This window comes from Ascaphus truei, chromosome 14 (assembly GCF_040206685.1).
Source record: "Ascaphus truei isolate aAscTru1 chromosome 14, aAscTru1.hap1, whole genome shotgun sequence".
NCBI classification, from domain to species: domain Eukaryota; kingdom Metazoa; phylum Chordata; class Amphibia; order Anura; family Ascaphidae; genus Ascaphus; species Ascaphus truei.
In genome coordinates, this window is record NC_134496.1 from 43,461,742 (window position 1) to 43,487,513 (window position 25,772).

The 25,772-nt window shown below is 42.9% G+C and overlaps 1 protein-coding gene across 6 annotated transcripts; it reads right to left on the reverse strand.

The window, feature by feature from the left end:
* Positions 1-847: 847 nt before the first annotated feature.
* LRRC34 (leucine rich repeat containing 34) lies at positions 848-25,767 on the reverse strand. 6 transcript variants are annotated; one of them, XM_075570644.1, is made up of 13 exons: positions 25,669-25,767; positions 22,101-22,150; positions 21,673-21,801; positions 14,863-14,965; positions 14,108-14,226; positions 11,376-11,440; positions 11,185-11,268; positions 9,487-9,615; positions 8,284-8,379; positions 5,094-5,248; positions 3,828-3,983; positions 2,303-2,429; positions 848-1,592 (listed from the first exon to the last, which is right to left on the reverse strand). In XM_075570644.1, exons 1-13 carry the CDS (start codon positions 25,686-25,688, stop codon positions 1,404-1,406), a joined length of 1,422 nt encoding a protein of 473 aa, XP_075426759.1. In that variant the 5' UTR covers positions 25,689-25,767; the 3' UTR covers positions 848-1,403. The 6 variants fall into 6 exon arrangements, with proteins under 6 accessions (XP_075426759.1, XP_075426758.1, XP_075426763.1 ...); XM_075570643.1 differs by having other exon boundaries at positions 25,540-25,746; XM_075570648.1 differs by lacking the exon at positions 21,673-21,801 and having other exon boundaries at positions 25,669-25,765.
* Positions 25,768-25,772: the final 5 nt, after the last annotated feature.

A 25,772-nucleotide genomic window follows, 5' to 3' on the forward strand; every position in this document is an offset into this window, starting at 1 on the left:
TCCTGTTAATGGAATTCAACAAGCACGGGCTCAGCCCATACGCGCTTTGTGCGCCTGCCCTCCGCAAAATAATGATGGGTTTGACTTTTTTTTAAATTCCTTTTTCCAGGTTCTCTCCTCCCTCCTCTCTCCCGTTTCTCCCGCATCTCTTTAATACCTTATGATCTCATCAATTCTTTCTGCCTCTCCAGCTTTCTTGCTTTCTCCTCAACTGACACTCTCTTTGTCTGCTTGCTGTCTAAACTTTATACTGTATAACTTTATATCTGACGCTCCATATCTGCCACCAGGCTATGTGCATTATGATGTCATTGATCCACTATATCTCACAGGGGGGGGGACGAGGACAAAACTTTTATAATATAGTAAGGCCATATACTAAATATGTCTTTATTGTGGCAGTTGAATAATTGCACTTTTAAAAAGGCAATCCATGCATCTTTAAAAAAATATATATAGATTTTTGTTTTAACATAGGCAGCCTTTATTGAAAACTAATTACCTAAGCAGCCAATCGATTCGTTCTCATGTAATCGATTGGCAAAATCCTGCTTCCCAGGGTTCACTAAATGGCTGCCTGTCGATTTCAAATCAATCCTTCATCAGTCTAACTCAGCAGCTACAATGTATCCTTATATTACCAAGTTAACATCTATTGTTACAGTTTATAGCTCAAACTGCTGGGAATATTGGCCAAATTATCCCAAACAGGAAAGTGTTACAAATATTTTGCACTGCTAGGGAGGTGGGCTAAAACCTGCTATAGACATCAAAAGACGCGCAGTATATTAAAACTCATTAAAAATGGCATTGAGTTGAATTTTAAAAAAAACACGTAGAATATTGCTTGGATTTGTTCCAAATTTGTGTTTATTTGTAGACAAAACAACCTTTCCATCTCAGTACTTATGTCAGAAAATAAATAAAAACAATGCTTAAATACCGAGTAGCATGTTTATTGGTAAGAGTTAAGTAGATAAGTTAAATTAAAAGAAACTTTAGTAGTAAAGATGTTATTTGTAGTTGAAAATGAGATGTTCTAACATGTAAAAATATAATTTTCTTTAGCCTTTAAAAATTATTTCAAGTCAGAGGAGCAAACTGACACGTAAAATGTACTGATGTTCTTAAAACATGAAATATAACGACGGTTCGAGTTTAGTGATACATTTTTCTTTTTACTGTAGATGGCCATAAGCCGTGCACTCCCAGAAATGTGTTTATTTTATAATAACATTTACCATAAGTTCCTATATCCATATAAAATGCAGCATATATTCATTTATGAACACACTTTCTAACGCTTTAAATAAAAGTTATCTTGCAAAATAATGACCCGATCATAATATGTGGAATCCATACCCACCTAAACTAATTGTTGACCTTTTTAGGAACAGTATTTTTTAATTAATTATTGCGAGGGCGGAATTACAGACCGGATCATCAGCCTTTCCGTAGCTTGGAGTCCAGTAATAATGCTTCTGGAGCCCATGAAAGAGCTCTGCAAGATAGATACGCCCATCTACAACATAAGGTCGTACGTCTGTGGAGCTGCAGCTTAGGCGACCAGTCTGAAGCAAATCTGAAAATGCCTATGGTGTAAAACATAGTTAATTAAGCCAAACAAGCACTGTATTTCCCATTGATACAGGTTTAAGAAAAAAAAAAAAAAAAAAAAAAAAGGCTCTAAATGTTAATAAATCCAACACGTTTACATTAGTACGGCACAATTTAACAGGGAACAAATAACCAACCCAGCAATAACACCTTATGCTTAAACATTAAAATAAAAGATTGATAATGCATTGTTTAATCATGGATGCTCTTACACCCCCCCCCCCCCCTCCCAATCCCAATGGGTCAGGTTTTCAAGATATGCCTGCTTCAGCACAGGTGGCTCAATCAGAGGATCAGTCAAAGACAGAGCCTCTGATTGAGCCACCTGGTCTGAAGCAGGGATATCCTGAAAACCTGTTGGTGGGTGCTTGAGGACTGGAGTTGAGCACCCCTGGGCTAATGGGCCAGCAACACATTGACTTTGCATCAGACAAAACTGATTTACAAATGATTTGTGATACCTTAAAAAGACATGACACTATGGGCGCTATAAGTTAAAGTCTTTCGGCGACAAAAGGTGGAGCAAATATAGCATAACATTTATCAATGAAACCCACTGGCAGAGGAATGATATTTCTTTGATAATTCCGTTATTACTAACATGACTTTAGATAATAAAAGGTCCTATTTAGAAAGAACTGATTTTTGTCTAAGTGAAATATGCCAGATGAATACAAGTACATACCTCACAAGCATCTTCATCAAGTGTGTTCCCCCAAATGTAGATGTACGATATACAATGGTTTGCTTTAATTGAAGCTGCCAGAGCCTTGAGTCCTTTTCCAGTGATGTTGTTAGACACAACTGATAATCTAATAAAGATAATAAGGCAGTTAACATGGTAAACACTCTTTACATAGATATCATGTATCAGCACTGTATGATCTGTCAATTCTGTACTTACTGGGTCTTCTACAATTAGACCATAAGAGGCAAAGAAAACAAGGGTCCTGTTTCAAAATCCTATCACTATTTAGACTGCTACCAAGCAGGGATATCCTGAAAACCTGACCTGTTGGTAGCTCTTGAGGACTGGAGTTGACCATCCCTGTTGTAAACCTTTGCTAATGTCCATCAATATTTAGTCAATAACTACCAAAGTGTCTATCTCTGGACAGAAATGCCGGCATGTTTAGTGTGACGTTATCAAATATAAAACATCTAAAGGCTTGAAGGTTTTTTGCACGTCTACTTTTGTGATGCATAGAGAAGTTTTTGTGCTACAGTATAATGCACATTGCTAACCAATCCCTTAAATGCAACCGTGTACATTTTGTACTGCCGAGAGGACTACAAGTGTATTTAGGAACTGTCCAGATAATGTAACAGCACATGTAAGATTCATATGCCCTTATTCTGTACGTTTATTTAAGTTAATGGGGTTTTCCGTGCGATTACTATTGAAATCACTGTGTGGCAGCAGATCAGTTACACAACAGTGCGTCTCAACGCCAGCTCTGAAGCCCACCCCCAACAGGTCAGGTTTTCATAGGTTTGCCACATGTACAATTTTTATAATACAGGACGCTGAAATCCAATATGAAAGTGTGACATTATGAGTGATTAATGGTTTGCAGATGCGTCAAGCTGAAGGGTATCTCCCACTTGACCGCTATATTCTTTGGTTTTATCACCTCTGCTCTTGGCCGGGCGGGGGAAAGAGGCGCGGTGACCTAACACGTGGTGGGAGAAAGAGTAACGCCTATAGGGGTGGGAGTCATGCTATTATGAGATGAAGAGGCAGTGCCCCAACTATTATTTTAATAATTTAGTAAGGCGACATCTATCGGAAAAAGTAATTATTACACTCAAGTAGAAATCTATTACTGATATCAGTACAGTAATTGTAAGGTCAGTCATCTCACGTCAAGGCGATGAAATACCGGATAATTATGTGCCCCAACGGTCCTTTCCGGGGAAAATGGGACAAGTCAATGAAATAAGGGACAATTCCATATATACGGGACGTCTGACGTCAGGTTTTCAGGATATCCCTGCTTCAGTACAGGTGGCTCAATCAGTGGCCTAGTCAAAGACTGAGCCACTGATTGAGCCACCTGTGCTGAAGCTGGGATATCCTGTAAACCTGACTTGTTGGGAGGGGATCTTGTGGACTGGAGTTTGAGCACCACTGAGTTACAGCCTGTCAGTCAGATATGTCACTTGAAACTAAAAACCTGCTGTAAGTTATGATAAATAGGAATACTGACGCTTTCAGGCTGCTGTTATAGAAATCAATGGTTTCACTAAGATAGATTGCTCCATCATCTTCCATCCTGTTTGATGCAAGATCTAAGATTTCCAGGGTTGTGTTTGTTTCCAGCAGTTTTGCCAAACACTTGACACCATCACGAGTTATTTTATTGCTGAAAAAAATACAACATAGACATTTTAGATACAATTGCATTTGTTGGTGTCAAATACATTTTATTGGACTGTATGGTAAACACAAACATATTTCATAACAACTTCATTATGTTATTTTATGGGCCTGCTATGGCTTTTCATACCATTTGCAAATAATGGCAGCGAGAGCCACAGTGAAAGGTAATGACTGTTCTATAAATTGGTTGTATATGCTTAACCTTGGACTCTAACATGTATTTTGTTAAGGTATAGTAGGAAACAACTGAGGACCTTATTCTATAAACCTCAAAGCAGACATTTAGGCCATTTTTGACCTAAAATCCCCATTAAAGTCTGTGGTGATTTTCGCCTAAAAACAGCCCAAACGGCCCGCCTCATTCTATAAAGAATTACCCCCTAAAAGGTGCCATTGTACTGAGCCAAGCGGCTACAGAGGCCACCGCGCTCTTCCCAACAACACTAAAGCTGATTGCTGGGGGAGAGCGCGGGGCATCTGTAACTGTCTCTTATCGATCCGGCGTCCTCCATCAGCATCCCATTATCATGGCGCCGCAATGTCAAATGGCGTTGTGTTACCAAGTTGCATGGCGTCACGTTGCCATGGTGTGATGCTGCATGGCGCTGTGACATCATGACGCCACGTCATCTGAGGAGATGCGATGCCAGACCAGGTGAGAGGCCCAACAAAAGCCACTGCACCAAGCCCCCCAAAAGAACAAGTCGGCCCAGCTAAATAATACATAGTTTGCAAACTCCACATTTGGTTAGCCTTAATATAGCATTGTCCAATGACCACAACACATTGAATCATATAGAGCAGTGGTCTCAAACTCAGTTCTCAACGGCTCAATCAGGAACTACCTCTGCTGAAGCAGGGATATCCATAAAAGCTAGCCTGTTGGTGGCCCTTGAGGACTGAGTTTGAGACCCCTCATATAGAGCTTTGAAAAACCGCATAGCTTTTCTACTTCAAGTACACTGTGACTGTGGTTTTGAAAACTCTGTAAACTATACTTTCTACTATGAAAAAATCCTTATGCTGGGATCACCAACAACAATAAATCTACATTTGCATCTGTAAACTTTCAGTGAGGCAGAAGACATATTACCAGCTGAGGTTGAGATACTTCAGAGTGAAGTTTTCCTGCAAAGCTTTGCACAAATGTTCCACACCAGAATCTGTCATTTGATGTTTAGACAGATGCAGTTCCCGGAGAGAGCGGTTTACTTTCAGCATTTGAGATATATGAATGGTAGTGTCTTCCTTAAATACAAAATATAGATGGTTCTATTAATATTATAATGTGAGTTCTGCTCGGCATCATACTATTTCCCATAATTTATATGCGACAATTGTTATAGAGGCAATCATTTATTGACATAGTTACATAGTAGATGAGGTTGAAAAAAGACATACGTCCATCATGTTCAACCTATGCTAAATTTAGACGTTCAACCTATGCTAAAATTTAGACAACAGACACTTATCCTATATTTGTACTTACAATATTTTGATCCAGAGGAAGGCAAACAAAAACCCCAGTGACACATCATCCAATGCTGTCTTAAAAGGGAAAATGTAATTTCTTCCTGACTTCAAATAATGGCAATCAGATTTCTCCCTGGATCAACATCTTTCCCATGTTTACGTATTTAGAATATCCCTGTATACCTTTTCTTTCTAGTAGATGTCCAACCTTTTTTGAAGATATTTATTGTATCTGCCATCACAGTCTCCATGGGTAAATTATTTTTTTTCAATATAAACAGTGAGCACTGGACTTGGTTTTCAGATCATGTTTTCCGGTACTATACAGATTTTTATTTTTTACAATCACAACTACAGATCGTATTGTAGGCAAATATGTATTTATTACGTGACAATTAATGGTATGGTGAAGAATTACAGCTGTGTGAAATACTTTTGACAATGACGAGTGTTCTATTAATGTATATACAGCATTCAGTTTAATAGGATGTGAGCTCTGGGACAAAAAGATTACTGCTCAGATAGGATCATATTTACAAAAAGGGGGCAAGCCATTATACACCTTACAGCCTGTTCACTTCAATAGTGTCATTCCTCGGCTTTTTCTGTTGCTCACTGAGGTAAAAAAAATCATGTTAGGCAGTGACGTCATAACGTCAAGGGGGCGGGACCAACGCTCGTGATCGGAGCGCGTCCAGTCCCACTAGCTCCTCTACACGGAGCTAGATACAAGCATTAAGCTTATAACGTGTTATTTGAGCAGCAACCGTGGTTATCCTTGACACACCAAGCATTAGAAATTGGGTGTACAGCTACTCAGCACTACTACGGTTCCTGTGATTTTTATGCTACCAGTCTCTCATGCTGTTTTTTATTTTTTCATGTGTAAGTAGACACTACTTGCGTACTACTGTTCTATCTCTATTCACTGTGGCAGCAGTCACCCGTTTTTGTGCTACTAGTAGTTACACCTTTCAAGGATTTCTACTATATATTTATAACATACTAGTGTGTGTAAATAGGTCACTGCCAAGACTATGTCCCTTGATACCAGCATTTATTAGGGACACTAGCAGTGCTCTATCGATCTGGATTGCCTTATTGTTGGCTATATATAGCAGTCACTTGTATTCCGTGACTGTTCACTACTGTGGATACTTACCGGTTCCACCTACCCTATGCTACCACATTAGTAGACAAGTTACACTACTCATACTTATCTGTATGAGAGACACTTTATATTAGCCTAGTGGCTGTACCTGTGTCTCCAATTAGCAGACACAGACCCCAGTGGGTGGAGCACTCATCTAGCTACACCCTGCACATATCATCAAGGGTGTAAGCTCACACTCTACCCATGAGATCTGGTATATTTTAACTTCGCTGCGCTTTTTTGGCTCAAGATTGAGTCCTACCTACTCTGGCAACCTAGCGTTCCATTTATTTTAGTTGAGTTATTACTCTAAATAAAATTTGAAATTTTAACCCATTCACTCCTCACATCACTCTAGTTACTCTCTTTCATATACACTGTGATTTGTGCACCTGTTCGAGTGCTCTCCATTGGGGTTCTCTCTCTCCCAGTACTAGTATGGTGAAGAATTACAGCTGTGTGAAATACTTTTGACAATGACGAGGGTTGTATTAATGTATATACAGCATACAGTTTTACAGTTTAATAGGATGTGAGCTCTGGGACAAAAAGATTACTGCTCAGATAGGATCATATTTACAAAAAGGGGGCAAGCCATTATACACCTTACAGCCTGTTCACTTCAATAGTGTCATTCCTCGGCTTTTTCTGTTGCTCACTGAGGTAAAAAAAATCATGTTTTTTTGTGGTATCTTGCTAAGAATATTACATTTGCACTAGTAACATAACATTTTCTAATAGCTCTCATTTAATTTATTTTAAATTGTGAAAGAAAAAAAATGATGTCTCTTTTCTAGGAGTATGACTTCAACGGTAAGGGTTTGTAGCCTATTAATAATTATCCATCTAATTTATTTTTATTTATAAAAAATGTTTTACCCGGAAGTAATACATTGAGAGTTACCTCTCGTTTTCAAGTATGTCCTGAGTACAGAGTTATAACAATACATGGTTACATTAAAAGAGCAGAGGTTATATAGTCAATTCACAGACATTTCATTGACAGATACAGTTGGAAGATTCTCTCCATTAAACTAGGAGCAGTACACTTTGCACAGCCTTGCAGCCTATCCAGCTTGGTTTTATTATTCATGTTTGATGATAAACAGGTAAGAATGGTATCACCAATGCATGTACATGCCATAGCTGCAAATGCTGGGTGTCATTCTTGGTCTTTGAAGAAAATAATAAGTGCAAATAAGTAAAAATATTGAACGTAGCCATTGCTATGACTGGTAATAAAATGATATGTTCAACACTTGAGTCATGGACAATTTGTGTTTTGCTCTAATCCTAATTAGACTATTTGATACAAGAGGGTAAGAAGCAACATGATATTAATAATAACTTTATTTCATATAGACCTTTTCTCCCAACGGGACTCAAAGTGCTTCACAATTACAGTATAGCGCGCAGTATGCAACACCTAGGATTTTTACAGACACAGTCCCTGCCCAAATTATCTTCCAATCTATGATTTTGGTACCTCATAAAGGGATTTGCCCAACAAGCTGGGAATTGAACCAGGTTCCCCTGCTTCAAAATCAGTGTGATTGTTTACAGAGTCAGTGTCTTTACTCACTGAGCCCTTCTCCCATGGTAATGTACCACGACCTGTCTGCAAGACAAGCTATGGTTTCATTTCACCAGCACATACCTGGAGGACGTAGAATATAGGACGGTTTAGATTGATAGACTTTATTGATGTGTTTTGCAGTAGAACAGTTGCAAATGCTATAAGACTTTGTATACCCTGTAAAAAAAAAAAAGAAGAAAGACATCAAATCCCACAGGAATAACATAGCAAAAAAAGTATAATAAAACAAATAGTAAAGAATAAATATTATTAGAACACAAACCCCACTCTAATGTACTTTTACTTAAACTATTTCCTTCTTTATTTTATTTTAACTGATTCTTATCTTTGCTATGTGCTAAAAAAGACATTGTACATGCCTTTGAGCATTGAAAAAAAAAGGCCAATAACCTTGCATTTAGCTTTACCTATCTGATCCCAAATGAGATAGTAAAAAAATAGTGAACAAGTCCCAAACACCCCAGTTTTGAGCCAAACAGTGCCATTCTCTTCAGAGGAACAAGAGCAGGTGCTTGTCTCTTAAAGTGTGGTCACAATGTATATAATAGACATAAAGAAAAGAGGAGAGATAGCACACTACCCCAAAATAAAGTAACAATCATAATTCGTCGAAGAGTATCCAATTCACTTTAGATGGTACACACGGATGGTGAAAAAACATTGCCTTTATTTGCAAAGGCTGTGCATGGGCCTGAAACGTCAGTTGTAGTGTGAAATATTCCTTTGCAAATAAAGGCAACGGTTTTGTTTTCACCATCCATCTGTACCGTCTAAAGCAGTGGTTCCTAACCTTTTTGAGCCTACTAACCTCTAGATTCTCAAGTATTTACATACGGACCCCATCACTATTAAATAATATATTATCAGAAAAATGCGTTAAACATTAGCGAAAAAAATATGAACTCAGGCTAGAATACAGTGAGTGACAGAAATATGAGGCCTTTGTGGTTGCTAGAAGTGGTTTGCAGACCTTAAATATCGTCTCGGTTTTCGTTTTTTAATTTTTTCAGTTCCGTTTTAGGCAGTTTTAAAAATCTATTGTTGTTTTCTTTTTTCACAGATCCCTCAGACCTTCTCCACGGACCCCCAGGGGGTCCATGGGCCACAGGTTAAGAACACCTGATCTAAAGTGAATTGGATACTCTCTTACGAATTATGAGTGTTACTTTATTTCGAGTAGTGTGTTGTCTCCTCTTTTCCTTATGCCCAAATGAAATAGTAAAATAGAATGACATGATTACCCATTTATGAATTTGTGCTCACCAAATCACAGTCTCCGAGGTCCAGTTCTTCAAGCGTTGAATTAATTTGCAACATAGAAGCAAAGAACATCCCTCCTTTGTTTCCAATTTTATTACCCGTCATGGTTAGACTTCTCAGAGTTTCGTTCCTCTGTGGCAGGAAAATAAAGAGAACTTTTTTTTTACCATAGGATGTCTCGTAAAGTTCAAATCTTGCTCTCACCTACCTACAGCTGGACATGGCCCTAAACAAAGTTAAACTGGGTACTTCTATAGAAAAACCACCCTTGCCGGGTGAAACGCGGCAGAGGTGCAGGGGATTGCTCCCCTCCTCTTGTTTTTTTAATCCATGTTCTAATAAAGTATTTTTAGCCCAGTCCAGCTGTCTGCATCTCTTTCCTGCATGGTGGTGCCTGCTGATCCACCCCCCCCCCCACCCCCCCCTCCGGCAAGGGTGATTTTTCTGTCTGCATCTATCCACAGCAAGGAGCACACTGATCCGGTTGCAGTAATGGACTAATGTGAGTACATCACCTTTATTATTTGTGGGAGCTGCCCCAGGTTCATTTGATCACATAGCTGCTGGAATTATTAAGGGGTCTGGGAGGGTCTTAGGATCTCTCCCTGATATCCCTTATTTCCCTAGCCAGATCGTGTTCCAACTAGGGGTCAATGCATATAGCTCCACACAGTACTTCAATACAATTATATATCCGGATGCAGCATTTATTTCCACAAGTGGTTATATGCTTTGTAGCACTAGTAATTGAGGGTCTACCTCAATATTCCTCTGTTGGGTACTTCTATACGCTACAGGGATTCCGCTTTATATGTTCCACTACAGCGGAGGCTAAAACTATGATAGCCATTATTGATCCTTATCAACTATTGAAAGAAAGGCAGATAATGAATGATAAAGGCTGCCACACTATACCTTTATGAACATAAGCACAGTTAAACTTAAGTATAAGGTGAGACGATGTGTATGTCTTTATGACACCCTCTTTTTTTGCTGTTCTATTAGTAAAAGTTCCATATTTTAGATTAAATCCCTCACTTTTAGGCCATGCTTTCCTTGGATCTGTTCTCACCCTGTACAGCGTCTCCTTTCTGACATGCTATATGAAATCAGTTTCTTTTTATGCCATAGCTTCTACAATTCATTTCCATTTTAAGTGTCTTTAAGTGCCATCTTTAAACTATCATACTTTCTAAGATGTTTCTTTCTACCTGTCCTATACCTCATCCGGTTCTGCTACTCTATTTCCACGGTGCTCCCTATTTTGTCATTTTGCTACAGACATCATCCTATGCTGCTAAATAATCAAAAACTCAGCAGTACCAAGTAAAACAAGGGTGTTCATTGTAGTTAATGTTACAGAGACTGTACACGAAACCAAAGCAGGTACACTTGCAGACAAGGACAAAAGCTGGTCTAACAGAAAAAAGCAGAAGTATAAAATAGGAAATATTTAAAAGAAAGAATTAACCAAGCAATACAAAATAGAAGTGTATATATACATAGAATTGTTTTTTTTAGCAATCAAAATTAATATTACAGCAAATAAGAAAATTGTATTAGGCTCTCAACAGGAGAACATAACGTTTAAATATGGTCAATCAATAAAAGCCTATGATTACAGGATCCTGGTACTACATTTGCTTTTAAGTTAAGTCAAACGACATAACACAGGAATAGCATTCCTATATTTTGACTTACATGCAAGGCTTTAGCAAGGTGCTCTGCACCATCTGTTTTGATGTCATTACCCATGATATTTAGATCAAATAAAGACGATCTTTCCTGCAAAACAGAAAACACGCTGTTCATGCTACAAGGATTATTATAATTCTCTCAGATAACACAGCCGAATTATGTATTTTTCAGTTCAACATGACCAAGAGGAATACCTGCAGACATTTTGCAATGTAGACTGCTCCGTTATCAGTTAAATTGTTATATCTCAGATCAAGATCTGAAAGACAAAACTTTGAATGTTTCCAGTAATTCTCAACCAAATATATTGTATAATATGCTCAAGGTTCTTATCCTTATTTGCTTTCTGTGGTGTGGTTTGAAACTGGACATTGTTTTATATTTTTCAGTAAGTACGTTATACAGCTGAGCTAACTCCCTTAGAAATTCCAATTGATTAAACTTTACTTATTTTAATCATAAGTGCAGACTATTTATGTCAGGTGTATCAGAGAAAGATAAAGGCAAAATCTTGATTGCCATTTGATTGTAGCCATCTAAATTGAAACTAGTTTGATAAATAGGCTTGAAAATAACTTTGTATTATACCCTTTGAGAAAACAGGACATTAAAAAGGTGATAGAAATGAATGCCCTTTGCTGTTACTCATTATACTCTCATCTGTCATTGATTTTATCGCACCTACTAGGGTTGCCACTTTCTACTGAAGGCCAACCCGAAAAAATAAATAAAGAAATCCCTTACTCGGTGTAGCCGTGTCCCCCGGCATCCTACTGCAATTCCCCTTCCAACTGCAGGGAATATGGCTGTGCAGCGTCAAATGACGCGTTTCCATGGCAACGTGACGTCGCGTAGCATCGCCTAGCATCCGGTTGTCATAGCAACGTGGCAGCAGCCATGTTCACTGCAGTTGGAGGGGGAATTGCAGGAAAATAAGGGAGAATGCCGGAGAGGCCGCCGCACCACACCACACCCCGCTGCCACCCGGAGATTGACAACGGCAACCCGTAGCCCGGAGGTAAGTGCCCGAAACCCGGAGTCTCTGGGTCAAACCCAGAGAGATGGCAACCCTGCCTACTACTCCACAAGAGGTCCCGAAATAAATACATGCTTCACACAAATATGCTTGAAACCAGACGAGACAAGATCTGTGGTTTAATTTCTTGTTAAAACACTGCCAGTATTTTAGCTCCAATCATAAAAGTAATTATACATATACAAACAACAGCGCTAACCAGATGTACCCATGTGCATAAAATTAAAAGTGAGAAATAGAACAGTGAACAATACAAATGTATGACATGTGTAAATGATGTCAGCACATGCACATTCTATGGGTGTTTGGAAAACAGTGAAAAATAGAATAACATAAAATCAAAACAATAACATAGGTGTCCTTGTGATAAAAGTGCCGAAGTAAAAAAAAAAAAAAAGTACAATAAAGGATTAATACTATAAGGATCTCCCAACATGGCCGCTGAGGCAGGACGTCAGCCTCATTCTGGATCTATATAGGAGCTGCCAACATAGTTGGGAGGCAGGATGTCTGCCTCTATCAACATGGCCGCCGAGGCAGGAAAACAGCATCATTCTGAATCTATTGCCTACCACCCACCGTCCAATGGTCAGACAGAGAGGACCAATCAAACGTTGGAACAATTCCTCCGGTTCTATGTCAACGAGCAACAGGATAATTGGCTGGATTTGCTGCCTCTGGCAGAATCGCCATGAACACTCTGTCCCAAGAGTCCTTGAAGTGCGCTCCTTTCTTTGTGGCTGTAGGGTATAACCCGAATACCTTTCCCCACGACTCCTCAACAGTAGGGGTTCCTGCAGCGGATACTAGGGCCGATCACCTACAGGATCTCTGGAAAGCATTCAAGCGACTCTTCGCTTGAATGGCAGCAGAGGCACAGAAGAAAAACACGGACAAACATAGGCCGTTACCCGAATAACAAGTCGGTGATGAGGTCTGGATCTCGACGCTGAATTTTCGCTTACGTCAGCCCTCCACGAAATTGGGACCGCGTTTTATCAGTCTTTACAGGATTTCCCGGGGAGTGAACAAAGTGTCCTTCCAGCTGGAGCTTCCTGCATCGATCAAGATCCCCTCCACCTTTCACGTATCCTTACTGAAACCGGCAATCCGGAACCGGTTTTCCAGAACTTTACCCCCTCCCGCTCCTATTTCCGTGGATGGCCAGCCCGAATATGTTGTCCAGAAGATTTTAGACTCCCATGTCTCGAGAGGGTCCCTTCAGTACCTAATCGACTGGAAGGTGTAATTTCCGGAGGAGAGGAGTTGGGTCAGGGCGTCCGACGTCCACTCTGCAGCATTGGTCAAGAGATTCCACAGTGGTTTTCCTACCAAACCCACACCTGGGCATTCGGAGTCTGCCCCTAAAAGGGGGGATTCTATAAGGATCTCCCAACAAGCAGCTCCGGGTGGGCTGTGTAGGACTATCGAAATGGTAGATTTAAAGCTCCCGCATCACGCGGGCCAATAGGAACCTGTGACATCATCCTATGCAGCTTCCTATTGGTCAGGGTGACTGGGTGCTTTAAACATGTGGAGCTGCTACCGGCACCCCCAACGTAAGTATCTTGGGAAGCAGGGGATCCCCAGAGGTGAAATGAATGGAGTTCAGCTCCGGGGGAAACCCCCTGCTTCAAACCTAGGGTGGGGAAAGCATTTTTGGGGGTAGCATATGCTCCTTTAACTCCAAGCAATTTTTAAATAGTATGTTTCTTGTGTACAATCACCTATAACAACAAGCCATCATTGTTTGCTGTTAATCTCTATACTGTCCTTATGTTCATATTCTTTTGATTATGTATTTTATTAAAAAATTATTATAGAAGTGGCTGCTAAGAAATCATTTCCATTCACAAATAATTTCAGGAACAATAATAAAAATAAACCTACTTGTTATGAAAATGTTTCTACTTAAGACATGAGAAAGAACAAGGACATCTTCATCTGTAACTCTTTGCACTGGCACCAGACGATTATTTCCACATATCTTTAAGGTGGAACAAAATTCTCTGTAAAGGAGACACATAGCTTATGACATGTATATCTTAGATTGGAACAAAAATCATAGAACTATCAGTTATAATTCATTAAAAAAAAAGTGGTAAACCAAACTTTAAGCAGAAGAAAAATGGCGCTGAACTGATAGATAACTTTTCCTTCAGTCACTGAACACTCTGTACATGGAAGGGCCACATAAGTAAACAGTGAGGCCTTAGCAGAAATCCTTTGTGAACTTATTTCTGCAATCTTCCTCATGCCTTTTTGTGTGTGTGTTTCATTTTTGTATTCAGTGGACGTTTGTCCTTATATAATCTCTAGGCAACATTTAACTTAACTCATATGAATATATTTTAGATTTAAACCTACATCACATGGGAACATGATTTGGTTGACACGTTTATTTGCAGTTATGAATTAAATAATGCATTTTTGCAACATGTATTCCAATATCATTATCCAGGAGATGTGCACAAAATAGAAAGGGAAAATGTAACGTGTGAACGTCTAAGGACCTTATTCTATATAAGCTACTGAGGCAGTTCAAGCATTTTTTTAGCTGAAAAACCCATATACTTTAATGATGATTTCCCTTCTAACCGTAATTTGACATGTCCCTGTAGTTATGTAATGTAAGTAATACTTACTGTTCTTCTACTTGTAGAAGCATTTCCACAATGAAGACGTTAGCAGGTTGGTTTAGTTCAGTGCATGCTTCTATATAATGCGGCTTCAGGCTGATTGGCATGGCTAAGCAATAGATTATTCATATTATTATTTGTTTTACAGCACAAACTTCCTCCGTATATAATAGACAAACTATACTTATTATAATTTAATATGGAATGCATTCATAAAAAAGTGTGTGCCGAGCACACGCATTTTAAGTGAAATGTCTTTGTCTTTTGTCACTGTTTTGTCACAGAAATTGTATTTGTGATGGTGATATTTTTAATTAAAAATCAAAAGACAATTTCAGTGCTAAAACGCAAAGTAGTTTGACTTATGTGACAGAAACCAGGGGATGGTAATAAATTCCGTATATAGGGCTCCCAGGATACTAGACAGTTTCTATCCTGTTTGGCCTGGGAGTGCAGCCTTATAATACATACACTCCATCCCACAGTTTGGCAAGCGCTGGAACTGAGGGATGAGAGATCCAGACCAGAGTTTGTCTGCTGCCTGATTTCTGTCACCTGTCATGCTAATTAGGAATCAGGTATGAAAGACTGATTTCCTGTTTGCTCTGGTCTCCCCACAAGAGCCAGGAGGCTGGAAGGCTGCTGAACTACAGAGGGGAGAAGCCTCTTCCCCAAACAGGTTCAATCTTTCTGTTCATTTGTGTAAGACTGCAAAAGTACCGTGTTTTGATGTTGGAAGTGGAAAAGCCACTTCCAACCCTGAGTCAGGGATATCTAAGTTAAGTTATCGCTCAGGTGAGCAGCTTTTGTTTTGATCTGTTTTCTGTTGTATGCACTGTGGCAGTCTCAGTGCCTGGGACTGAATAAACCAGGCATAGCCTGTTTAAAGGAACAGTACGTGACGCCTCATCATTTAACCTACCCTAAAAGACCGTGTTCTAAACAGTCCCGGACAAACGACGGAGCCCCGGAGTAAGCCGTTTGTCACATATGGTGGAGAATGCGGGCAGAGCACTAGGGGGTCTGCGGGTTGAAGAACTTTGAAAAAAAAAAAAAAAAAAAGTTTTTTTCATCCTCTGCAAACAAGATGGAAGACGTGGTGGGTGCGCTGGTACGCAATGTCGCTGCCCAGAAAGACGCGAATGAAACCCAGCAACAGCTGTTAATAGCCCAGCAAGAAACTAATGCAAACCAGCAGCAGACGAATGCAGCCCATCAACAGCTGCTAATAGCCCAGCAAGAGATTAATGCCAACCAGCAACAGGCGAATGCAAACCAGCAACAGACGAATGAAGCCCTGCAAAACGCGAATGCAAACCAGCAAGAGACAAACCGCTTGCTGAGAGAGGAGCAACAGCGGTTCGCTCAGGGCTTACAGCAGGAACTCGAGATCCTGAGGGGGACTATCAGTAACCTTCCACTGGCAGCGGCAGCCCCAGTACCGAAAATGACCAGGGCAAGCCACTACCTTCAGAAGATGGGACCCTCGGATGATGTGGAAGCCTATCTTCTCACGTTTGAACGCACGGCACAGAGAGAGGGATGGCCAGAAGCTGAGTGGGCTGGTCTAATCGCACCCTTCCTAAGCGGCGAACCCCAGAAGGCTTACTTTGATCTAGAGCCAGCCGAAGCTAACGTCTATGCAAAATTGAAGTTCGAGATCCTCGCCCGCCTCGGCGTAACCACGGCTGTTCGCGCCCAAAGGTTTCACGCATGGTCCTTCACGATGGATAAAGCCACCCGAAGCCAGATGTATGACCTCATCCACCTCGCCCGGAAGTGGCTACAACCCGAGATCAACTCAGCCAGCCACATCGTGGAACGGTTGGTCATGGACCAGTTCTTGAGGAAACTTCCCTCTGCCTTACGCCGTTGGGTCAGTCGGAGTGACCCCCACAATGCGGATGAGCTTGTGGCCCTCGTAGAAAGGTACAATGCAGCAGAAGAGCACCCGCAACCCACAGTCGTGGAGCAACCCCACTACCCGAGGTTCCAGGACTCTTCCAGAGACGGTAAAAGGGTACCGGGGTTAAGGGGCGCTGAAGAGCGGCGACCACCTTCACGCAGCACCAGCAACAGTGGTTCGCACACTAAGGGCAATAGCCAACATGGGGAGCCGGGAAAAGGCTCTAAGTGGGACACAGACTATGTACCTAAATGTGTAAATTGTCATGAGAGGGGCCACACAGCAAAAATCTGCCCACTAAATGATGAGCCCATGCAATGCAACAGCGTGGAACCTTATTCGCTGTTGTCCCAATGTATGGGCCCTAGCCCAGAGGACCCCTTGAATAACCATCTGTGGGCATTTGTAAAGGTTAATGGTAAGAGGGTTCGGGCACTTCTTGACTCTGGGAGCATGGTCACACTAGTGTCCGAATACCTCTTGCCCATTAAGAAGAAACAGGGAAACAGTTCACAAAGAGTGGCAATTTGTTGCATACATGGGGATAATCATGAATATTCCACTGTTGATGTTTTTTTTGAAACAGAGTTTGGTTCTTTAGATTTCAAGGTGGGTATTGTACCCAAACTGGCACATGATGTGTTAATAGGGACCGACTTTCCCCATTTTCTAAAAATGTGGTCCCCCGCTCAGAATAGCGCCCAGAGTTCAATAGCGGACCATAATGAAGTATTAGAAGAAACAAATCCTTTCCCTTTTTCAGAAATGGAGGTTGACGAGGGCCCAAATAAGAAGGGGGAAAAGGAGGAGTGCTGTAAAATTCCCTTCCCCATCACTACTTTGGTAGGGAATACCCCAAATCAAGATGTTGAGCAGACACTTACCACCCCAGAACCGGATAAGACCCTCGCTGACATAGAGGTCAGTCCTGGGAGTTTTAAGAAGGCCCAGTGGGAGGACCCCACATTAGCGGTAGCAAGGGGAAATATACGGGACCAGAATAGTACTCCTGGCCAACCAGATAGGTCACTTGCTTACCCCTACTTCGAGGTAGAGAACGACCTAGTATATCGGGTTGATAAAAGGAAATCAGTTACAACTAAACAATTGTTGGTACCACGGACATTCCGTAACGTAGTATTACACCTCGCACATAGTCATCCATTGGGGGGACACCTAGGGGTGGAAAAGACAAAAGAAAAGGTTCTTCGAAGCTTCTATTGGCCTGGGGTTCTGGCAGAAATTACGAATTATTGTTCCTCATGCCCAGAATGTCAGATCACCGCCCCGTTCAAGGCGTACCGCAGCCCATTGGTACCCCTTCCCATAATAGAGGTACCATTTGACCGGATTGCTATGGATCTAGTAGGACCCCTAATAAAGTCTGCTAGGGGACATCAGCATATATTGGTAATATTAGATTATGCCACCCGATATCCGGAGGCAGTTCCCCTACGTAGCACCTCAGCTAAAAACATAGCAAAAGAGTTAGTAGTTCTGTTTTCCCGGGTCGGGATTCCTAAAGAGATTCTATCTGACCAGGGAACACCATTTATGTCCCAAGTAACGAAAGAGCTATGTAAACTCCTAAAAATCAAGCATCTCAGAACCTCAGTCTATCATCCACAAACAGATGGTTTAGTGGAAAGGTTCAATAAAACCTTAAAGAGCATGTTACGGCGGGCGGTTGATAAAGATGGGAAAAACTGGGATTGTTTGTTACCGTACCTGTTATTTGCCATTAGGGAAGTTCCCCAATCATCCACTGGCTTCTCCCCGTTTGAACTATTGTATGGCCGACACCCAAGGGGCTTACTGGATATAGCCAAAGAGACTTGGGAACACGAGGTTACCCCTTACAGAAGTGTAATAGAGCATGTTGCCCAGATGCAGGACCGCATTGCTGCAGTCCTACCCATAGTGAGGGAACACATGGAGAAAGCTCAAGAAGCACAGAGGAATACATATAATAAGGGTGCTAGGGTCAGAATTTTTTCTCCAGGTGATAGGGTACTAGTTCTGGTTCCCACCGTGGAGAGTAAATTCCTTGCTAAATGGCATGGGCCATATGAGGTCTTGGAAAGAGTGGGAGAAGTAAATTATAAGGTAAGACAGCCAGGTAGGAGGAAACCTGAGCAAATTTACCATATAAACCTACTCAAGCCCTGGAAAGATAGAGAAGTCTTGTTAACCCTAGTACCCCCAGGTCCGTCAGAGAATCAAGAAACTGACCCAGAGGTTAGCATAGCTGAAACCCTGTCTGTTCATCAGAAACGAGAGGTTCAGAATTTAGTGAAAAGAAACAAAGAAATCTTCTCTATACGGCCAGGTAGAACTAGCGTAATTGAACATGACCTAGTCTCTGAACCGGGGGTCCGAGTTAACCTTAAACCGTACCGAATCCCAGAGGCCAAAAGAAAAGCTATAAGTTTAGAGGTTAAAAAAATGCTAAAACTAGGTGTAATTGAGGAATCCCAAAGTGGGTGGAACAGCCCTATAGTCTTAGTCCCAAAGCCAGATGGTACAACAAGGTTTTGTAATGACTACCGGAAACTAAACGCGGTGTCAAAATTTGATACTTATCCTATGCCCAGGGTAGATGAACTTGTAGAGAGACTGGGCAAAGCCCGATATCTCACAACCCTAGACCTAACAAAAGGGTACTGGCAGGTTCCCCTCACAGAAAGGGCAAAAGAAAAGACAGCCTTCTCAACCCCAGACGGCCTCTTTCAGTATAAGGTGTTGCCTTTTGGCTTACATGGAGCTCCCGCCACATTCCAAAGAATGATGGATAAAATTTTAAAACCACATGCTCGGTATGCTGCCGCCTACCTGGATGATGTGGTAATCCATAGTGAAGATTGGCAATCCCACCTTCCAAAGGTCCAAGCTGTGCTTGACGCAGTCCGGTCTGCTGGACTAACTGCTAACCCCGCTAAATGCACTATTGGTCTGGAGGAGGCCAAGTATCTGGGATATTCTATTGGCAGAGGTTTACTCAAACCCCAAACACTCAAAGTGGAGGCGATACAAAATTGGCCAAGGCCAGTTACAAAAAAACAAGTAAGGACCTTTTTGGGGTTAATTGGGTACTATAGAAGGTTTATTCCCAATTTTGCAACTAAGGCAACCCCACTAACTGACCTCACAAAAGCAAGAGGACCGCTAATGGTAAAGTGGTCCCCCGAAACCGAACAGGCCTTTAGAAGCCTGAAAGAAGCTCTCTGTGCCCAACCAGTGTTGGTCACACCTGACTTCTCCAAAGAGTTCGTAGTCCAAACCGACGCATCTGAGGTAGGGCTGGGGGCGGTACTCTCCCAGGAGTCTCAAGGTGAGGAGCACCCCATCCTTTATTTAAGTAGGAAACTAAATCCCCAGGAGAAAAATTACTCCATAGTAGAGAAAGAGTGTCTCGCAATAAAGTGGGCTGTAGAGACGCTCAAATACTACCTGTTGGGGAGAAAATTCCGGTTGGTCACAGATCATGCACCCCTTACCTGGATGTGTCAAAACAGGGAAAAGAATGCTAGAGTGACCAGGTGGTTCCTAAGCCTACAACCCTTTAAATTTTCTGTGGAACACAGGTCAGGGCACAAACATGGCAATGCTGACGGGTTGTCAAGGATGCACTCCCTAATATCCATGGTCGCTCATCCCTCGAGGTCTGAGCTGGGGGGGAGGATATGTGACAGAAACCAGGGGATGGTAATAAATTCCGTATATAGGGCTCCCAGGATACTAGACAGTTTCTATCCTGTTTGGCCTGGGAGTGCAGCCTTATAATACATACACTCCATCCCACAGTTTGGCAAGCGCTGGAACTGAGGGATGAGAGATCCAGACCAGAGTTTGTCTGCTGCCTGATTTCTGTCACCTGTCATGCTAATTAGGAATCAGGTATGAAAGACTGATTTCCTGTTTGCTCTGGTCTCCCCACAAGAGCCAGGAGGCTGGAAGGCTGCTGAACTACAGAGGGGAGAAGCCTCTTCCCCAAACAGGTTCAATCTTTCTGTTCATTTGTGTAAGACTGCAAAAGTACCGTGTTTTGATGTTGGAAGTGGAAAAGCCACTTCCAACCCTGAGTCAGGGATATCTAAGTTAAGTTATCGCTCAGGTGAGCAGCTTTTGTTTTGATCTGTTTTCTGTTGTATGCACTGTGGCAGTCTCAGTGCCTGGGACTGAATAAACCAGGCATAGCCTGTTTAAAGGAACAGTACGTGACGCCTCATCATTTAACCTACCCTAAAAGACCGTGTTCTAAACAGTCCCGGACAAACGACGGAGCCCCGGAGTAAGCCGTTTGTCACACTTAGAATGCGTGTTTTAGCTATTTGCACTTCTATATTTATAGTAACTGTGAATTCCTTGTGTGTTTGTGTCAGTCAGTGTGTGTGTTAGTCAGTGTGTGTGTGTGTGCATGTGCACTATTGCCTTCTGTGCAGGCGGGCCCAGCAAGAGCCGGCCCCCCCTCTCCCTTCCCCACCGGCGGAGTTACGGGGACACGGGGGGTGATTTGTTCAGCATCCACCAGCCAGACCCGAATTAGCCTTGTGCGCATTCTGCCGGAGCAGCTAAAGACTACTGCGCATGCGCGATAATGGGTGCAGTACCTATTAGGCATGTACGCATGTGTAATGATTCTACTGGAGCAGCCCCCCCATCCCCCCACCCCGGCGGAGGTGCGGGGATACGGCGGACGGATCTCCCAGCCCCGTCTCATCTCTCCCGGGCCGAACAGGAGATTGCGGGGGAGCCGGGGCACAGGTCCGGCGATCATTGGTGTTGGCGGCATACTCATTGTGCGGGGTGTTGGCGGCACACTCGTTGTGGGGGGGGGGGGGGGATTGTTCAGCATCCACTGGATCTCGTTTGTGTGTATGTATGTGTGTCTTCCCTCCCCCATGCGCTACCTTCCTCCTCTCCAGTGACTACTGCTGTTGGAAGCTGGCAACACTGATGGCCTCTTCTGCCAGCAGTGACGTCACTTCCATCACCATGCAGTCCATTTACTTCCAGGGAATTTTTCTCATGTGGTAGGTCTGCGCAAGGAAGTTTCACTTAAAAAATATATATTTCAGCACTTTTCACTGCTTATGAATAAGGACTTGAAATGATTACCTGTCTGGCATTTAATATATAAATGCTACACTTATTGTGGTGTAATAGTTGGTCAATAAATCTGCAATGTATACTGTATACATGAAATAAAAAAATCCTACTGGTTTCAACAGGATATTTCTTTTTCACATACTGCATGGTGCCATTTTTTTGTGCCCCAGAATTACAACTCTTTGCTGTGAAACAGGACCCCCCCCCCCCCCCTCCCATATGTCTCTACCTGAAAGATAACCTGAGACTCCAACACCCAAACTCAGAAGTCTTGAAAGTCTAGGGGGGGGAAAATAGAGAAGTTACCAGTATTTCTATTTGCTGTATCTATTAGGATATGCAAATCAATTCAGAAGTGTTTTATTGATAAAAAGATTATTGCATATAATAAATTGCATTTATTATCCATAACATATATTGTCTTTATAGGACGTGCTCACTTACTTGTAAACTCCTGTATCCCACATTGACAGAAGAGCTAAAGTGTACTTCTTTTCATGTGCCCAGTGTTGGAGTCTATGAGTTTGCTGCCCTTATCTCAGGCTTAGGCCGCGTTCATACTTAGTGCGACGCGCGCGATGTCGAGTGCGCAACCGTGCGTGCGATGGCACGGGCCATTTTTTTGCGCGTCAAAATTATTTCATTTTGACGCGCGACAGCCGGGTCACGTGAGCGGTTCAGCCAATGAGAGCTAACCGCTCACGTGATGTCATGGGAACGCCTCCCCGTCGTGTCTCCTCCTCCAAATCCTGTGGCCTCAGATCGCCTATGCAGCATGCAGCGATGACATGCGTTCTGTCGCTACTATATCCGAGGCCTTATTCTGTGCCTGCAATAGAGCTTTAAGTATACTCTGCTGGTTGCGGGCATCAATCATCTAGTTTTATTCTACTAAGGATTCATCTCAAACTTACCGTGATTGTTGGGGCATTAAGTCCCATTCAATTCAATAGCAGTTAGGACCTGTTTGGGTGCCGTAACCAGTGGCAGACTTACCTTTTTGCCACCTGTAGACTCGGGGGCGGCTCCCCTCCGCAGCGACGTTATGGTGGAATGTGACGCCGCGTTGTTATGACAAATTGTCGCTCCCACAAATTGCCGCTCTAGGCTATAGCCTAGTCAGCCTTATGGAAAATCCTCCCCTGGCATTAACCCGTAACTGAGATTGATGAATCTGGGGGAAAGTATCTATTTAATGATTCCCCCCCCCCCAAATTTTTTTTATCAGGACTCAGAAAGTCCTGGTTAAGGTTGGGGTAAGGGCATAGTAAGGTGAGGGTTAGGCTGCATTATTAGAGTTGGGATAAGTGTTATGCTAGTATACTAAGGTTAGGGTAAGGATTAGACTGGCATATTAGGGTAAGGATTAGACTGGCATATTAGGGTAAGGATTAGACTGGCATATTAGGGTAAGGGTTACACTAGAATATTAAGGGAAGGGTTAGACTGGCATATTAGGGGAAGGATTAGACTGGCATATTAGGGTAAGGATTAGACTGGCATATTAGGGTAAGGGTTACACTAGAATATTAAGGGAAGGGTTAGACTGGCATATTAGGGGAAGGGTTTGACTAGTGTAGGGATGTCTCAGTTTGCCCTCTACCTTCGCTGCAGTGTGTCTCTTGAGGGAGTGTTTCGGAAGGTTCCACAGCGGCTCGGAAGCACAGGGCCATGTTGTTGCGCAATAGTCAGGAGCGACTGTCAGAGCGGAGGGAGTTCGCGCATGCGCAGTGCAAAGCGCGCGAACGGCTGGCCAATCACAAAGAGGCTCAGCATGTAAACTACAACCCCCAGGAGCCTCAGCGAAGTCACCTGACGCCAGGGAGGGAATAGAAGTACAGGGATTGCTGACAGGCAGGAAAGGGAAGCGTGGGGGAGAGACCACGCAAGCCAGAGGGCACCGGAGGAGCAAGGGGAGAGGTAGTGTGTGTGCAGGGGGTCAGTGACCCACCTGCGTAGGCCAGATTCCCCCTCAGGCCCCAGTGTATTCCCTGAGTCACCATCAACTTGTGGTGCTGCAGGGACGCCCTATATTGGTAGCGACACCTAGTCACTTACTGCATAGACAGATAGGGACACAGTGTTGCGGAGCTGCGGTGGTGACAGTCGTTTGGGCCCAGGCTGCTGTACATCATCTACTTGTGAGAGAGTGTGCTGGATCGGCGGATCCTTTTTGAAGTTGTTGCCGGTCACTGCAGTGACCGGAAGGTATTTACTAAGTGCACCAACACCGGTACCAACAGGTGCTGATCCCGCCTTGGGACTCTTTGGGGACACTGGGTTGAGTGGCCAAAGGACTGAGCCTATATATATATATCTACATTTCATATGGACACGGTGTGGGGGCACGCGGTGACGGGACAGTGACATTTCCCTTTAGGAGAGTGGCCGAGCCACTGGTGTTATATTGCATGTCGTTCGGTAAAGGTTATATCCTATGTGTATTATTGCTATAACTATAAGATAAGGTGCAACCAATGCTTATGAGTAGACAGTTACAATCTGATGTGTGTTGCTATTGTTCTTGCCTAGGGGAATCTCACTCATTGGGGATCCTGGGTAAGTGGAGGCGCTGCCAAGACTATTATTATTACCCCAGGCTCCCAGTTAGCGGAGGCCCAGATCTCCCTGAGCCAACAGGTGTGTGCAGTACCCGTAGTCACTCTAGAGCAGTAGGAAAGACGGCTACACTAGTATATTAGGGGAAGGGTTAGACTGGCATATTAGGAGACGGGTTAGACTGGCATATTAGGGGAAGGATCAGACTAGCATATTAGGGGAAGGGTCAAACTGGCATATTAGGGGACGGGTCAAACTGGCATATTAGGGGAAGTGTTAGACTGGCATATTAGGGGACGGGTTAGACTGGCATATTAGGGGAAGTGTTAGACTGGCATATTAGGGGAAGGGTCAGACTTGCATATTAGAGGAAGGGTCAGACTGGCATATTAGGGGAAGTGTTAGACTGGCATATTAGGGGAAGGGTCAGACTGGCATATTAGGGGAAGGGTAAAACTGACATATTAGGGGAAGGGTCAGACTGGCATATTAGGGGAAGGGTCAGACTGGCATATTAGGGGAAGTGTTAGACTGGCATATTAGGGGAAGGGTCAGACTGGCATATTAGGGGAAGGGTTAGACTGGCATATTAGGGGAAGGGTTAGACTGGCATATTAGGGGAAGGGTTAGACTGGCATATTAGGGGAAGGGTCAGACTGGCATATTAGGGGAAGTGTTAGACTGGCATATTAGGGGAAGTGTTAGACTGGCATATTAGGGGAAGGGTTAGACTGGCATATTAGGGGAAGGGTTAGACTGGCATATTAGGGGAAGGGTAAAACTGACATATTAGGGGAAGGGTCAGACTGGCATATTAGGGGAAGGGTTAGACTGGCATATTACGGGAAGGGTTAGACTGGCATATTAGGGGAAGGGTCAGACTGGCATATTGGGGAAAGGTCAGACTGGCATATTAGGGGAAGGGTCAGACTGGCATATTGGGGAAAGGTCAGACTGGCATATTAGGGGAAGGGCTAGACTGGAATATTAGGGGGAAGCATTAGGCTATTAGGGTAAGAATTATGTTTAGCATTGGTCTAAAATAAACCTGATTAGAAATGTTATGTTTTGATCCGACTCTTCTGCTGTTAGACATCCGTGATACTGACCCCAAACTCAGCGAGAGGTCACAGGGTAACGGGCCCCTCATGTATCCTGATGCACGAGCATACACCCCACCCTCCGGTCACACAGAGACCCTCCGGCCGCCGCCGCCACCTCACTCCGCTGTGACTCGCCTTGCCCCGGCCCGCCTCATTGTTCCCGGTCACGCAGGAAGTGGAAAGTCCTCTCTCTGTGTTGTCGCCTCCTGGTTGCCATGGTCACCACGGCACGCGGCTGG

What these genes read in the sequence shown, in the direction of transcription:
- LRRC34 (XM_075570643.1), bottom strand. Translation starts at nt 25,580, where the DNA reads ATGAGGGGCCCGTTACCCTGTGACCTCTCGCTGAGTTTGGG. An exon ending in CTTCTACAAGTAGAAGAACA is followed by an intron (nt 14,227 to 14,862) that starts GTAAGTATTACT and finishes TCTCCTTTACAG; the next exon opens with AGAATTTTGTTCCACCTTAA. An exon ending in CTATATTCTACGTCCTCCAG is followed by an intron (nt 5,249 to 8,283) that starts GTATGTGCTGGT and finishes TTTGTATTTAAG; the next exon opens with GAAGACACTACCATTCATAT.